The sequence below is a fragment of the Lottia gigantea genome (genome assembly GCF_000327385.1).
Source record: "Lottia gigantea unplaced genomic scaffold LOTGIsca_114, whole genome shotgun sequence".
NCBI lineage: Eukaryota > Metazoa > Mollusca > Gastropoda > Lottiidae > Lottia > Lottia gigantea.
Window position 1 is genome coordinate 769,740 of NW_008707106.1, and position 17,485 is coordinate 787,224.

Consider the following 17,485-nt stretch of genomic DNA (forward strand, 5'->3'; position numbering starts at 1 on the left):
CAAAAATGCAAACCCAAAGAAAATCGACCGAAAAATACGACTTCTAGAGCCGATTATCTATTCTTGCATATATTGAACTGTGGCACTTCCGGTTTTGCAAAAAAGATCCAAAATATATTTATGCACATCGTCGCCTATATCTAAGGTTCGTGAATGTTGAATGGTTGCTGCAACTATTGTAGTCTAAGCTCAGGAAGGTGTTGAAATTTCGGAAAAAAAAAAAAAAAAAAAAAAAAAAAAGAATTGACATTTCGATAACAAACTGGGACTTTGCTGAAAGCATAGTCCCACAAAAAAAAAGAATTGACATTTCGATAACAAACTGGGACTTTGCTTTCAGCAAAGAACCGTTATAACGGTACCGAAGCAGTGCGCATCCAACCTGATACATCGATAAAACGTTGCATTTTAAAGTCACAATGGGATTACCGGAAAGAAAAGCATGTAAACGTTCAATAGTAGAAAAAATCGTTTAAACCGTTTACCGTTCGGTAGTGAGAAGACACATGAATTTGATACCATTCGATACTAAAAGGTGTTAACATTCGGTAGTAAAAAGTCGAATTTTCAAATAGCTGTAAAGTTAAAAGTACAATTCGCACAACAAAAATGAAAATATTTTTGGAAAGGTACAATAATTTGTGTTTCGGCCAAGAGGTCAACAGAGGTCAAATAAAAGAGAATATAAGCCTTAAAAGTGTTGAAAATTGCTGTTTTGGGACGTTTGTAAAAGCGAAAATATATGTCGGACATCAAAGATAAAAGTATGAATGGATATCGTAGATCAATAACCTTTGACCTTCTAAAGACCAAGATTATGCATGTAAATGGTCAAAATATCAAAATTTTATAAATTTTAAATCCTATTCCCTTTTTTAAAGTAAAAGGCCTAAACAAAATGTAACTCTATCAGATATTGTCCCAAATAGTGCTTTAATTTTTTGTAAAATTTCGATGGTGAAAAATGCAAAATTTTCGAGTTATAACAATTTGAATTATTTATGGTAAACGTAAAAGTAACCCGGATTTGCCAGGCCCACTGCAAAAATTTTGTGTTGTCTGTAATAATGTGTACAATGTCAAATGATGTTCAAAATTTCAAGTGTTTACAATCATTAGATCATGAGATATTCGTAGTTAAATGTTTTTTTAAGGCAACGGTGACTGTCGGTGGATTATAGAAACCGTTAAAATTACGCAAAGTTACTATAGAAGTCAATACAAAATTTTCAAATTCAATTTTAATCAAAATACCAAGTGTTATATATCATTTCAAAGAATAGATTGCGTGTAATAAGGACTAAAGATAAATTTTCGCTCATATATAAATTAGGTCACGTGATAGACCTTTTTTTAAAGTTAAAAATCGCGATTTTCAATTGGCTGTAGAATCGGAAGTTAACGGAGCACGACAAAAGTGAAAATATTATCGGATATATCTCGTAATGGGCAACAACCTTTGTTCAGGTCAAAAGGTCAACAAAGGTTAAATAAAAGTAATATGAGCCATTGAAGTTTCGAAATTGCTGTTTTCGGACGTCTGTAAAACCGGAAGTATATGTTGCACATCAAAAATCAAAGTAAGAATGGTCATCGTAGATCAATGTCCTTTGACCATGCAAAAGTCAAGGTCATTTACGTTAAAGTTCAAAAATAAAAATTTTTAAAATTGTTAAACCTGTTCCCTTTTTTAAAGTAAAGAACGCAAACAACTGTAATCTTATCACAAATTGTCCTAAGCAGTGATCTACTTTAATGCAAAATTTTTAGGATGACAATTACAAACTTTGCGAGTTATGACAATTGCAAAAATTTCAGGTAAAGGTAAATGCACACAGGATATGCCACGCCCACTTCAAAAATTTTAATTTGTCTGTGGTGATGTCTACATTGTTAAATAATGTTCAAAATTTCAAGTCTTTACAATCATTAGATCATGAGATATTCGTAGTTAAACTTTTTTTAGGGCAACGGTGACTGTCGGTAAATTATAGACACCGTGATTTTACGCACAGTTACTATAGAAGTCAGTACAAAATTTTCAATTTTTAAAACGCGCAATTTTGATCAAAATATCAAGTGTGATATATCGCCAAAAAGGAGAGATCATGCACTCTAAGAATATATAAGAAATTTTGTTATATGTTAATTAGGTCACGTGACAGAGCTCTTCAAAGTTAAAAATCGCGATTTTCAAATTGCTGTAAAACCGGAAGTTAACAATGCACAACAAAAGTGAAGATATTATCGGATATATCTCGTAAGGGGCAACAACTTTTGTTCAGGTCAAAAGGTCAACAAATGTCAAATAAAAGTAATATGAGCCTTTGAAGTTTCGAAAATTGCTGTTTTGGACGTCTGCAAAACCGGAAGTATATATCGGACATCAAAGATCAAAGTAAGAATGGTCATCCTTAGTCAATGACCTTTGACCATGCAAAGGTCAAGGTCATTCATGCTAAAGATCAAAAATGAAAATTTATAAAATTGTTAAACCTGTTCCCTTTTTTAAAGTAAAGAATGCAAACAACTGTAATCTTATCACAAATTGTCCTAAGCAGTGATCTATTTTGATGCAAAATTTCTAGGATGACAATTGAAAACATATTTCAGGTAAAGGTAAATGCACACCGGATGTGCCATGCCCACTTCAAAAATTTTAATTTGTCTGTGATGATGTCTACACTGTTAAATAATGTTCAAAATTTCAAGTCTTTACAATCATTAGATCATGAGATATTCGTAGTTAAACTTTTTTTTAGGGCAACAGTGACTGTCGGTAAATTATAGACACCGTGATTTTACGCACAGTTACTATAGAAGTCAGTACAAAATTTTCGATTTTTAAAACGCGCAATTTTGATCAAAATATCAAGTGTGATATATCACCAAAAAGGAGATTTCATGCACTCAAAGAATATATAAGAATTTATGTCGTATGTTAATTAGGTCACGTGACAGAGCTCTTCAAAGTTAAAAATCGCGATTTTCCAATGGCTGTAGAACCGGAAGTTAACGATGACCAACAAAAGTGTAGATATAATCGGATAGATCTCGTAAGAGGCAACAACTTTTGTTCAGGTCACAAGGTCACCAAAGGTCAAAGTCACTAGATATGAGCCTTAATAGTTTTGACAATTACTGAAAACATAAAACCGGAAATAAAAAAAATACAAAGCCAAAATTCAAAAATCGGCTTCCCATGTTTTGTTAGCAATCGATTGTAGTTCACATAAACATCAAATTTACGCACATCCAATTTTACCCTGAGGCCCCATTTTGAGTTTTATAAAAATGAGTCATATCAAGATGGCGTCTTACACAATACTTCCAGGTCAAATTTTTTGATTCCAAAATCTTTACGGGGACAATTATAACTAATTGCAAAAAGAATTTTTCAAATATCTACAAAATTCCGGAAGTTGAAATTTGAAGTTTGGAGGCGAATGACGTCAAAACCGGAAGTGATATCTAAATTTTGAAAGCATATTTTTGTTCACAATCAAAATGTTTATCTACATGAAAATTTTCAGATCGATCGCAATAAAATTGTGGAAGTTTAAAAAATGCTTTAAATAAAATCTCTAAAAGTCAGCAACAAAAGTCAAAATTTGAAATTTCTTAAATTGCTATCTTTTAGACATTTGTTCAAAGTAATGAACAAAACAAAAATTATGTTCAAAATAGATTCAGAATAATGGCAGGTATTGGAAAGACGTAATGAACGGTTAAAGTCCTACGTCATTTCCGGTTGGGCGAAGATGCGTCATTTTACATTTAAACAATAGCGACACGCTAAGTATAAGAGATAATGATGTCAGATAATCTGTGGTATGTGCAGTTTTGGCTGGGGAGCGTGACCAGAAGTAGACAAAAAAAAAAAAAACAAAAAAAGAATTGACATTTCGATAACAAACAATTAGACATAACACAGGTAAGTGTGAATGATTCTGGAAGTCAAATTTGTAGAACAGCTGGAAATTTATGTAAATTTATTAATAATTGGAGAGATATAACATCTGATAGACGCGTTCTTCAAGACATCATGGGTCTTAAATTAGAGTTTGTGGATGGTAAAACCCCACAGCAGCATTTCATCCCTAAACAAATTGTTTTTTCCGAAAATGAGATGACTATTATTGGGAAGGAGTTGTCCATTTTAATTGAGAAGGGGGTCATTGAAAAGACCCATCATTCTAAGGGTGAATATATTTCAAATATTTTTATTAGACCAAAGAGGGAGCCAAATTCCTTTCGAGTTATTTTGAATTTAAAGAATTTAAATGAAAATTTGGAATATTACCATTTTAAGATGGATACCTTTAATACTGCTATAAATTTGATTACCAAAAATTGCTTTATAACATCAATCGATTTTACAGATTCATACTATGGTGTAAACATAGCAGAAACTGATAGAAAATTTTTAAGATTTTGTTTTGATAAATCAATAAATGATCTTGAATTATTGGCAGCATTTTTTGCAGTAAAATCTTTTTGCCCTGAAATCGATTTTACCCATGTTCAGTTGTACATGGATAACACTGCTGCAATAGCATATATAAATCATATGGGTGGAGTTAAGTCCCCTAGATTAAACAATTTGATTAAAGAGCTATGTTCTTGGTGCATAGAGAAAGATATCTGGGTTACAGCATCTTATATACCTGGAGTGGAAAATGTTCAAGCTGATTGAAAGCAGGCATTTTAATGATGAAACAGAATGGATGCTTGATAAAAATGTTTTCAATCATATTGTTAAGATATTTGGTAACCCAGTTGTTGATCTCTTTGCATCAAGACTTAATTATCAGGTTTCTACTTATGTGTCATGGAGACCGGATTCTGGTGCTAAACATGTTGATGCATTTTCATTGACATGGTCTAATGATATTTATTTATTTCCACCTTTCAGTCTTATCACAAGATGTTTGAAAAAGATAAGAGAAGATCAATGTTATGGAATAATTGTTCTACCATTGTGGACAACACAACCATGGTTCAGCCTTCTACTGAAATTGTTGGTGGATTTTCCAAGAGTGTTGCCCAGATTAAACAAACTGTTGTCAATGCCACATCAACCGGACAAACTACATCCTCTCAGAAGGAAGTTGACTCTTATAGCTTGCAAAGTTTCCGGAATTCGATGGGAGAATTTAAGTTTTCAGAACAGTCTACCAGCATATTGTGGAACTCTTGGACACACCCGTAAACAATATGAAACTTATATTAAACGATGGTTCAAGTTTTGTTGTAAATGGAAAATTGATCCGTGTGAAACAACTGTACAATATGTGATTCAATTTTTAACTAAACTCTTTGATGATGATTTATAGTTGCATTAACACTGCAAGGTCTGCAGTGTCAAAATTAGTTTTTAATCTATCTGAATGTGTCAACATAGGAAAGCATCCTTTAATTCTTTGTTTTATGAAAGGTGTTTACAGTATGAGAACACCTACACCCGGATATAATGAAATCTGGGATGTTCAGGTTGTATTACACTGGATAGAAAATCTTTCACCAGTTGAAAAGTTAACTCTTAAAGAATTGTCATTAAAAACAGTTTTTTTTACTTAGTTTAATCTTGGCTGCTAGATGTCAGTCTTTGGGTCTATTAGATTTACATAATGTAGTAAAAGGAGAAAATTCTTCCACCTTTGATTTTCCTAGAAATTATCTCAAGCAGTCAAGGCCAGGGTATATACCCCCAAAGGCTGTAATTGACTGTTACCCGGACAATATTCATATATGTCCTTTTCATACTTTGAAAGAATATCTAGAAAAAACAAAAGATGTAAGGGGCAATGAGATGAAAGTTTTTATTAGTTTTGTTAAATTGTTTAATAAGTAGGTGGATTAATTTGATGTGTCTATTTATAAAACACACAGTGTGCGATCTGCCTAAGTTTCTAAGGCTAAATTGGCGGATGTTCCTATTGAACATATCCTAAATAATGCTGGTTAGTCAAAAGTGTCCACATTTGCTTAGTTTTATGATAGACCTATTGTACATCAAAGTAACTATTGTAACAGTGTGTTATCATAATTGTAGGTGGAATAGTTGATATACTATTAAAGCTTATTATGTACTTATGTAATCTGTTTGATTGCCACTTTAAAGTCTCATTGGATCTCTACAGATAAACCGAAACGAGATTTAAAATTTAAAAGTTAAGCGAAGTTTGACTATAGTTCTATTATAGTGAGGTTTAGGCAGAGATCAAATACCCACCAGTTCATGGGGATGATAAATGTAATTCATGGATGAAGTTTTTATTTTACATGTCCCTGCCCTTAGGGGGCAAACAAACAGATAGTTCAAGATGGATTGGCGCATGCGCATATCTCATTTGATCTCTACCTAAACCTTACTATAATAAAATTATAGTCAAACTTCGCCTTAACTTTTAAATTATGTGAATGGTTCTCTAGTAAAGATATCTTATGTATGTCTTGCCTGTAAATTTTCTTTCAAATGGTTTAGCCAGCCTTTTGTCGGAGGAAAGCCAGCTGGAAATTTAAGCATGTCTTCTGCCATTCTCCTCTTTGGATCAATTCCAAGTGAAGTATTGAGGATGTACAACTTCATGAACATTTCTTGTATCAGTATGAGTACCTACATGAACCACCAGAAGTACTTTATTTTTCCAGCATTAGGGCATGTTTGGTTTAATTACCAACAAAATTATGTTCGAGATATTATTCAAAGTGGTAGAGGTGTTGTACTTGGCGGTGGTGGAAGATGTGACACCCCTGGACATTGCGCAAAGTATGGAAGTTACAATATGATTGATTTAGATGAGAGAACTGTTGCAGATATTCAATTAGTTCAGGTATATATTTACATTTGTTTGCTTTGAAATTAGTCCTAAAAAAATTCATACTGAAAATCAAATTAATATCTTTAAGCATTATGAAAAAAGTGTTGAAAACTGATTAGGCAGATGGACAGACTGATGGAGAGAGTGCAAGCAAACCAAATTATTATTAGTGGATTAGTGCGGAGTGTCAAGTTTTTCTGTCACCATGATATCCCAATTAAGAAAATCATAAGAGATGGACACAAAATGATAGCAAAGTGGATACGGGAAACAACACACCACTTGGATGTATGGCATGTTGCCAAAGGTTAGTTTCTTAAAATGCTGTTAAATGAAGTTTTTTAAAAGTACTTTACTATTATTGGCAATATTAGCAGGGTTTTTTTTACTGTGGCATGAATGTTTTATGAACACATTTTGTTAGGTAAAATATATAATGAAATGGCTATTTTTCAGGTTTAAAGAAAAAGTTGGCTAAACTTTCAATAGAAAAAGACTGCAATGACCCTCAGCCATGGATTAAAAGTATTGTCAACCACCTTTACTGTTCTGTTGCCTCTTCCACAGGACAGGACCAGGATGTTATTGTTGCTAAGTGGTATTCTATTCTGAACCACATCATAAATGTACATGATCGACATGGTGATGAATTTCCAGCATGTCAGCATGGGCCTTTAGAGGGCAGAGAAAGGCACAAAAAATGGCTTAAACCAGGTACTGATAAATCTTATTAACAATTTGTAAAATTATAAAAGAAAAGTATATCTTAATAAGGGCCTTGAACACAGAGCCTTGGCTTATGTTTGTTTGAAACATTTCAGGTACATTTGTATATGCAATATGTGGCTATTCTCAGCTGTTTTTATGCCCCCTGTCGTAGTGGAAGTTTTGCCCTAGTCCGTCTGTTCATCTGTACATCCCAAAATTGGTTATAAAACATATGTCCCTGTAATGTGTAACATCTCTGTCAATGTTCAATTTTATTTCAGGAACAAAGGTGTATGCAAAGCTGCAGGGAATTGTGTGTCACTGTCAAATGAAAAAGAATGTTGTCACGCTGTCACCAGGCAAACAGACATCAGCCTTGGAATGGTACCATTCTGTAATAAACCACTTTGCACCCAAAATGATTGGCTTTTCTTACCATGGAATGCTTCCACAGTGCGCAGCATGATATGCACAAATTTAAATAAATTTGATAAAATTTTATTTGATTTTAGAGTAAAAAGTGTTAACGATAAACTGAAACAGATGGACAATGGTATACCATAAAAAGTCCATGTATTAAAGATCAGAATATGAAATGAACTTGAGACTGCGTGTCTACCCATTGTTTGAAATTAGTTGTAAAGATTTGCTTTTTGTTCTCATATTTTTTTCAATGAATTTCTGTATGAAACAACTGAACTACATCAGTTTTATTTAAAATTTAAACAGGTTGTGGCTGGCAGCTCTACACTTTAATGAGAACAGCCAAAGGAAACAAGCTGTAACAAAGGATGGCAGAGCACGGTACAAGATAGTCTACCCAAAGTTTAAGAAGGGGGATTATTCTGTCCGAAGAATTTTGGTAGACTGCACATATGGTAAGTGATCCAAGTAGTACTGATCTTTAAAAGCCAAGCAAGTCAAGTGTTGGTCATTAATGTCTGGATTCTTCATGTATTACATACACCAACAAGGTGTTAGACGAGTAGGTTTTACACCCCAAAGATATTATGATTAAAGGGATTGTAAAGAGGTTGTTTAAACTTTGTATGTGAATCGGGGACACTGATCACTCATAGTGATCTGCATAGATATCAATAGAAGCTTCCGGTAGATCACTGTCAGTGACGCCATAGTGGAATTGCAAGAAATACAGACGTTGGAATGGAAATTGGAATGGCGCAAAATCATGCTATCAGTGGCCCGATACACTTACAAAATTTAGAAAACCTCTTTACAATCCCTTTAATGTAAAATCATATATTTCGAAGTTAAAATGTTTTTTAAAGATTAAACTTTTTACTCTTGTAGACTATGTACAAACAGCGATGACCACAGTGATGGGTCTTGGAGAGGTATCACATATGAATGAGCATGGTGTTAAACTCTTTGTAGTGAATATGAGGAGTGATAGTCGTTCAAAATCTGATGAGCCGCTTAAACACTGCAGTACGGTAACTAGTCACTGTCTGCCTGATGGAAACCAGTGTAATTCTGGCCAGGAAATGTGCTCCTAATTCGTAATACTGCACATGAAGGAATGACTACACGTACCTCTTTCCCGAGGAATTGCCAGCACCATCTAACATTTGATTTTTGAACAAATATTACAAATAAAATATAAAGGACTTAAATTTAAATTACAATCTACTTATGTCCTATGATAAATATTGTGCCAACTCTTGTATATCTTGAGAAACATGATGATTTCTAAGTACAAGGTCAAAAGCTTAGCTTACTGTTGAGAAACCACATGTCCAATGATAAAAATTATGTCCGTTATTTACAGCGTTTGCTTTAGAGATTGCTTACATATCCTTGATATTTAGTCTGTTATATTAAAATCATGGTTGGCAAAAATGTCTTTGTAACCTGATAGAGAAATAAATTGTACAATTCCGAACTTTAAATTTAGAATGGATGCATGGAATTTATTTTGTTTTGGTATGGTCGCGAATCTAGGAAATGATTATTTGTTGTCTGTTTATTTTTGAGAGTTATACATTTAAGTCTTAAAGTACAAGACTAGCTTGTGTTTACTATAGTACCTCTAATTCTCAGGAAAGATTTTGGCTTTATTTTATCGTAAGTGTATTCCTTATTCTTATTAATGTCGGATTTATATTTACAAAACAATATGTGTGGCTCATATCAAATGTTACGAAAGCTTTGCAATTTTATCATGTTTTAAAAAGTTTATACGTCAAGCCAACGTTGACAAGGGAGATAACTTAAACTAAAAATTATAAAGCAATTAAGAAAATTATATATTGAAGCCAATTTAAATAACTGTAAATTATTTTAATAATTCTATAATATTGTCAATATTAACAAAATGCCATTTTTGATATTCTAAATATTTTGTTTGTCATTTTGTAATTTATATGTATTTTTAATAATTGTCATTTTTGACCATTCGTTAAGTTGTTATTGAAATTATTATAGTCTCAAATGATTCTGTAATTGGTGTGTTGACTGGTAATGCTTGGCTGCTGGTATCTCTGCATAGATATCGGTTAGTAGTCCGAGTCGTCTGACCCAAGGTAGTAATGTCTTGTAAATCTTACGATACAGTTTGATGTTATTGTATATGTGGTATACTTTTGGTTAATGAATACTGTTGTAATTAAAAGCAAAGCCTTAAACTCGCAAACGATATTTGTAGCAATAAGCACTCAAAAAATGGGATAAGGGTGTCAATAGGGAAATTGAAGGATAAGGCAGAACCACTTTTTAGCTGGTTACTTGCCCACTCACTTCGAAGTAAAACGCTGAATCCGCTCTACTTGAGTAACAGGTATTTAGTTAGTTCCTGGGCAGAACCCAAAATAACTAGTGGTGGCAGAAAATTACCTACTGGCGTCAGAACCAAGCCAAGAGCATTGGTAAAGCGTTACAGATTTTTGGTGGCAGAGGTGGGATATCTGTCGAAATTACCCATTTTAATGATTAAAATCCTTCAATTGTAAGAATGGATAAAACAGATTCTACTTCTAGCGAAGTGTCTAATAAAAGAGGTTCTGGAAGTCGCCGTACATTGTCAGATGTTCTTTTCGATAGTGTGCAAAGGGAACAAATCAGTCAACATGAAAGTCCTGAATTTACCCTATCACTATCAGAAACAAAACAGACAGATACCAGACCTAAAGAAACAGGAGATCCACTGTCACACAGATTGGAGTTTACTCCTGATCCCATGGATCCAGTTTGGAACCAAAGGGAAGATGCACATCATAATGTGTATGGTAGACAGCAGCAGTATAGAAAACCTATACTTGCAGCAAGTAAATATGATGGCACTACGCCGTTAATGGATTACAAAGCTCATTTTCAAACCTGTATAAGAATTAATAAATGGACAAAGGTAGAACAAGGCCTCCATTTAGCCTTAATGTTTAATGGGTTTTGCCCAACAAGTTCTTAGTTCACTCGCACCTGAACATCGCTATGATTATGAATCATTAATGGTTGCGTTGGAAAGACGATTTCAACCTCGTAATCAAACAGAACTTCACAAAAGTGAACTAAAAAACCAAAGAAGAAAACATAACATAACACAAAAAATTGACTGAGTTAAGACAATCAATTACAAGAATGGGTGTTTTGGCATACCCTACAGCCGAATAGAATTTACAAGATGTTTTGGCAAATGACGCATTCCTAGATTCACTACAAGATGATATGGACATGGTCTGGAAAATCCAACAGACAAGACCTTCTAATATAGAAGAAGCTGTTCATATAGCAGTAGAATCAGAATCCTTCAGAGTTTCTAATGAATCGAAGCGTCCAAAACAGAAATATTCTCGGTCTGTAACAGAACCAAAACCAGAAAGTGATGGTGCAATTGACAAAAGTCTAGCTGATCAAATTATGACCCAGATAACGCAATTAACTGAAGGAATGAAATCCTTACAGACTAAAATAGACATTCTCGAAAAACAGAAGAAACGAACAGATATTATCTGTGAAAATTGCAAGAAGAAGAGACACTCTAGTACGAATTGTTGGTTCAAGAAAGACAATACAAAGAAGAAATCCAACGATAAAGCACATACAATGAGAAATAAAAGTAACAAGAAAAAAAGAAGAATTAATAAGTTCTTAAGAGCTCTATGTGAAGCAGGTCTACACATGCTAGCTCAAATAGAGAACGTACAGACATATTGATTGGTAGATACAGGAGCTACCACGACCCTTGTGTCAACAGCTGTATTTGAACAGATAAGCAAACAACCCTGTTTGAAAAAGGTTTGTTACGACATAAGCCTTGCTGATGGAAAAAATATGACAAAGGGAGCCACAGAACTTACATTTGTTTTTGGTGATATGGTTTATAAACAGCCAGTCGTCGTTGCCGATATAGGATCTCATTGTATATTTGGATTAGATTTTCTTGAGAAACATGGTTGTAAGATTGACCTTAAAAACAGAGAAATGGAGTTATCCGAAAAGACATTAAGCCTTCAATTTGTAGGTGGTTCATCAGTGAAAAGAAAAATAGCTGCTAAGAGTATAATGATTCCTGCTGGTCATGAAATGATAGTACCTGGTAGAATCCATGAGTCGGTTAAGAACGATTTGAACGGACAAACCGTCATGATAGAAAAACATCCAAAAGAAAAGGTGTTGTCAGTGCCGGTTAGGATCATGAATGTTTCTACAAACCCAGTTACAATTTTTAAGTAAACAACCATTGGACAATTGGATTAAAGTTGATGTGCCTAATAAGCAACAGCTTTCGAGTAAAAAGTTTGATGATTTTCCCAATCACCTTAAAACTCCAAAAGCTTAAACTTAAAAACTTTTTAAGTCAGTTTCAAAATATATTTGCAAAGAGTGATTTAGATCTTGGCAAGACCAAAGATGTCACTCACAAGATAAAAACTGGTACTGCTAGTCCTATCAAGCAGAGAGCCAGACGAATTCCTCTTCACCAGAAAGTAGAAGTGGAGGAAGCTTTAAAGAAAATGCTTGAACAGGATGTTACAGAAGAATCGGCAAGTCCTTGGGCTAGTCCTATAGTTCTTGTTAATAAGAAAGATGGTACTACCAGATTTTGTGTAGACTACAGAAAGTTATATACAGAAACCGAGAAAGATGCTTATCCATTAACAAGAATCGATGAAACACTGCATTCATTAAATGGTGTAGAATGGTTCTCCACTTTAGATTTATCTTCGGGATATTGGCAAGTTACTATGGATGAGGAAGATAAACCCAAAACAGCATTTACAACTTTTCAAGGACTTTATCAATTTAAAGTAATGCCGTTTGGACTATGCAATGCGCCATCGACTTTTGAAAGGTTGATGGAAAAAGTCTTATCAGGTTTACAATTTGATATCTGCTTAATATATCTTGACGATATAATCATATTTTCTCGTTCATTTGACGAACATTTCATACATCTGACACAAGATTTTAATAGGTTGAAAACTGTCGGATTGAAAATCAAGGCGAAGAAATGTAACCTGTTTCAAAAGGAAGTTAACTACCTAGATCATGTAGTGTCAAAAGATGGTATTTCAACAGACCCGTCAAAGATATCAGCAGTCAAGAAATGTCCTCCTCCAAAAGATATTCATGAACTAAGAAGTTTTTTGGGGATGTGTTCCTATTACAGACGCTTCGTTAATCAATTTTCAAAAATTGCTGCACCATTGCACAAACTTACACAGAAAATAAACTTTTTCGATGGGATGAAGAACACAATGATGCTTTTCAAACCTTGAAAACAAGATTAACTACAGCCGCAATACTAGCATATCCAGACCCTACAAAACCATTTATTCTGGATACTGATGCTAGTGCATATGGAATTGGTGGAGTCCTTTCAAAAAATATAGTTGGACAGAGAGGGTGGTTGCCTACGCAAGCAAAAGTTTATCCAAAGCTGAAAAACAATACTGTGTAACCGGAAAAGAACTGTTAGCCGTTGTAAAAATGATCAAACACTTTCGGCCGTATTTATTTGGTATATCATTTTTGATTAGAACAGACCATGGTGCATTGACCTGGCTTATGAATTTTCGTAATCCAGAAGGCCAAGTAGTGAGATGGTTGGAAAGTGTGGCTGAATACAGATTCGAAATAAAACATCGACCTGGGCTTGTTCATAGAAATGCTGATGGATTATCTCGCAAACCATGTGTTCAATGCGAGAGAAATCAAAACAGGGAAGATCAGACAGTCATAGAAACACCCATGACATCTACAGCTAGTATCAATGTTTTAACACCTGATATAAGTAGTTTATTAACTTTACAACAAGAAGATAGAGACTTGTCTAAACTTAAGAAATGGAAAGATTCTCAAAGAAAACCTTATTATTAAGAAGTATCTTGTGAATCTCAAAGTCTATAGAAGTTATGGTCACAATGGGATCTAATTGTAGTAAAGGATGGACTTCTATGTAGGGAGATACCTGTTACATCACATAAGAAAGTGACACAGATAATCTTACCGAAGGATGCTATTAAAGAAACTTTAAGGTTGGCACACGATGCTCCAACTGGCGGACATCTTGGTGTAAGAAAAACATTATCCCGACTTAGAGACAGATATTATTGGCCAGGAAAGAATGCCGATGTTCGTGATTATGTTGCTAAGTGTTTAATCTGCTGTCGCAGAAAAGGCAGTAAACAGAGGGCGAATCTCAGTTCTTTTGGAACTGGTGCTCCTTTAGAGCGCATGGCGATTGACATAATGGGGCAAATTGACCCCCAACATCGTCAGGTAACTGCTACATTCTTGTTTTCTACGACTATTATACAAAATGGACCGAAGCATTTCCAATGCCTAATATGGAAACAAGAACTATTGTTAAAATTCTTGTTCCAGAGGTTTTTCTGAGAGTAGGTATACCATATCAACTCCACAGTGACCAAGGAAGACAGTTTGAAAGTCGAATATTTACAGAAATATGTCATCTTCTTGGAATAGAGAAAACCCGAACAACAGCATATCATCCACTGTCGGACGGACTTGTTGAACGATTCAACCGTACTGTTCAAAACATGTTATCAGCTTTTATCCGCACTAAACAAGATAACTGGGACGACTATTTACTATATGTAATGTCGGCGAACAGAAGTACCCAGTAAGAAAGCAGTAAGATGTCACCGAACTATCTTATGTTTGGAAGGGAAGTAATAACACCGTTAGAGTTAATGTTTGGATTACCACCAGAAGCTAAAGAAACTTTAACATCTTATGCCGCTAACATAAGAGAAAAGTTTACAGATGTATACGATCATGTTCGAGTAAATCTGAAACAAGCTGCAGTTAGACAGAAAAGACAATATGATATTCGGTCTAAAAAACCGCTCATTCCAAGTAAATGATCTTGTATGGTTGTACACCCCTAGTCAATCCGGATATACCGAAGAAATTTCAAAAGTTGGAAGGGGCCATACAAGATTATATAGAAAATTTCGGATATAACTGTCCAGGTAGACATGGGCAGCACCACAAAAATTGTACATACCGACAGATTGAAAAAACAGTCTTTAATTACAGAAGAAGATACAGAAGAAGTTATCGAAGAAGATACTGATGAGCTTTTTTATTATAATGATCATATGTATATCACTAAATCTGGCAGAGAATCAAAACCTCGTGGCCATTTGAGTGAATATGTTTTGTAATAATTATACAATTAAAACTCATTCATCTTTATCTTTACAGGTTATGGAAAACAGTATTACAGAGTATTGTAGATGGTGTGGAAAAAAATTTGATTCAGAAACTATTATAAAACATCAAAAGAAATGTGGAAATAAAATAAGCTATACCTGTTTCCTCTGTAACTGAAAGATTTTGGCTTTATTTTATCGTAAGTGTATTCCTTATTCTTATTACTGTCGGATTTATATTTACAAAACAATATGTGTGTCTCATATCAAATGTTACGAAAGCTTTGCAATTTTTATCATGTTTTAAAAAAGTTTATACGTCAAGACAATGTTGACAAGGGAGATAACTTAAACTAAAAATTATAAAGCAATTAAGAAAATTATATATTGAAGCCAATTTAAATAACTGTAAATTCTTTTAATAATTCTATAATATTGTCAATATTAACAAAATGCCATTTTTGATATTCTAAATATTTTGTTTGTCATTTTGTAATTTATATGATTTTTTAATAATTGTCATTTTTGACCATTCGTTAAGTTGTTATCGAAATTATTATAGTCTCAAATGATTCTGTAATTGGTGTGTTGACTGGTAATGCTTGGCTGCTGATATCTCTGCATAGATATCGGTTAGTAGTCCGAGTCCTACCCAAGGTAGTAATATCTTGTAAATCTTACGATACAGTTTTGATGTTATTGTATATGTGGTATACTTTTTTTGTCAATGAATACTGTTGTAATTAAAAGCAAAGCCTTAAACTCGCAAACGAAATTTGTAGCAATAGACACTAAAAAATTGGGATAAGGGTCTCAATAGGGAAATTAAAGGATAAGGCAGAACCACTTTTTAGCTGGTTACTTGCCCACTCTCTTCGAAGTAAAACGCTGAATCCGCTCTACTTGAGTAACAGGTATCTAGTTAGTTCCTGGGTAGAACCCAAAATAACTAGTGGTGGCAGAAAATTACCTACTGGCGTTAGAATCTTCCTGTCTGCACTGGAAGTATGCAACACTCAAAACATGAACATCAAGGCAGACTGTTGAGAATCCTGGATGTTGTGTTATGCAGGAAATGTCAACATCAATTTTTATATCCAAGGGTCGTCTTATGAAAGTTATGTCCGTGTTACAAAACTTAGTCGATGGCCATCGGTAGTGAAAAGACGCACCCCGAAAATAGTGTCTGTCATATTGATGAAAGAGAAAAGCCAAATTCGGAACTTTAAAAGGATAAATGGAAGCTCGCAAATTAAATTAAATTTACCAAGAATTGTCTTGAAGTCTATTTTCTTCTGGATTTTCTCCCTCCTCATTCTCAGTGGTCTCGGAGTCCGAAGCGTATGGTTCGAACTGGTATGGATTTATTCCAGCCACAGCAGCAACGACCTCCTCGATTTCATCTAAATCTAGATTTTCTGTAAGGTTTTTTCTTTCATCTTCATCACCAAAAGATGATGGCCCACATGACAAATCATTTTCTGGTTCGTCTTCGTCTTCACTGGATTCGATAGGCCGTGCTTCGGATGCTTTTTCCTCGTGTGTCATTGACGCCATTGTTTGACAGTTGATAAATGTTCCTAATATGACGTCATGCATTGTTTTCAGTATCATTCGGAAGTGTTCGGTAATTAGAATCGTAAATCTTCGGCAACAGGTGCGATAATGAACTTTGGACCTTTACTGTGGCTTTATTTCTTAATTGTTTTTCATCGGGTTTTTTGCATACGACTTCTAACGATATTTTGATTACATATTCGTAATAAAAAAAATATATATTTTCCTATTGTGGCTCTTTAATATTACCTTTCAATGTGTCATTGATTATTTCTTCACCAACAACATTTAAATCATTTGTAATCTGCGCATCTAAATTTCTAGCCTCTTCCTCCATGTCTAATAGTCTTCTCTTACATCTTTCTCTGTATCCGTCAGACTTTGCTGCCAGAGAAAAATGTGTGGAATGGCTGTAGCTTTAAGTCTAGCCTGCAATCTTTCAGTTCCTAAAAATACAATGTTATTCATAGAATGTTTGTTCAGTCCCAATTATATTTCACATCTTAAATGTTTTTGTTTTGAACCTTCAGGAATAGGCTACAGATCAACACAAAAATATTTTAAAATTGTCTATGGAAGTTCTATTTTGCTAGGCCTATTATTTTCTTGAGAATTTGAATATTTTCACAATAGTACTGTTGGTTATAGAATGCCTTAGCCTTAGTGTTGATAAAAATATAATTTTTGTAAGTTTACATTTAATACAAATTTAACTCTAAGGAAATTTCAACCCCAAAAAGACACTTATTTAGCCAATTT

At 34.0% G+C, this 17,485-nt stretch overlaps 3 protein-coding genes across 3 annotated transcripts in view; 2 read left to right on the forward strand and 1 right to left on the reverse strand.

The window, feature by feature from the left end:
• LOTGIDRAFT_137344 (hypothetical protein) overlaps positions 1-8,418 on the forward strand; it is a gene marked incomplete at both ends in the record, with an annotated part of 13,004 nt that extends 4,586 nt beyond the window's left edge. Inside the window, 5 exons of the mRNA XM_009047624.1 lie at positions 6,436-6,830; positions 6,966-7,131; positions 7,281-7,538; positions 7,814-7,985; positions 8,262-8,418. Coding sequence (XP_009045872.1) covers positions 6,436-6,830; positions 6,966-7,131; positions 7,281-7,538; positions 7,814-7,985; positions 8,262-8,418 — 1,148 coding nt within the window. The remainder of the gene's footprint in view (positions 1-6,435; positions 6,831-6,965; positions 7,132-7,280; positions 7,539-7,813; positions 7,986-8,261) is intronic.
• A 2,085-nt stretch (positions 8,419-10,503) lies between these two features.
• LOTGIDRAFT_171431 (hypothetical protein) lies at positions 10,504-12,221 on the forward strand (the record flags this gene model as incomplete). Its single annotated transcript, XM_009047625.1, has 3 exons — positions 10,504-10,896; positions 11,241-11,687; positions 11,877-12,221. 3 exons carry the CDS (start codon positions 10,504-10,506, stop codon positions 12,219-12,221), a joined length of 1,185 nt encoding a protein of 394 aa, XP_009045873.1.
• A 4,211-nt stretch (positions 12,222-16,432) lies between these two features.
• LOTGIDRAFT_171432 (hypothetical protein) lies at positions 16,433-17,063 on the reverse strand (the record flags this gene model as incomplete). Its single annotated transcript, XM_009047626.1, has 2 exons — positions 16,433-16,749; positions 16,976-17,063. The coding sequence occupies 2 exons, from the start codon at positions 17,061-17,063 to the stop codon at positions 16,433-16,435; spliced, it is 405 nt and encodes a 134-aa protein (XP_009045874.1).
• Between the last annotated feature and the right edge of the window lie 422 nt (positions 17,064-17,485).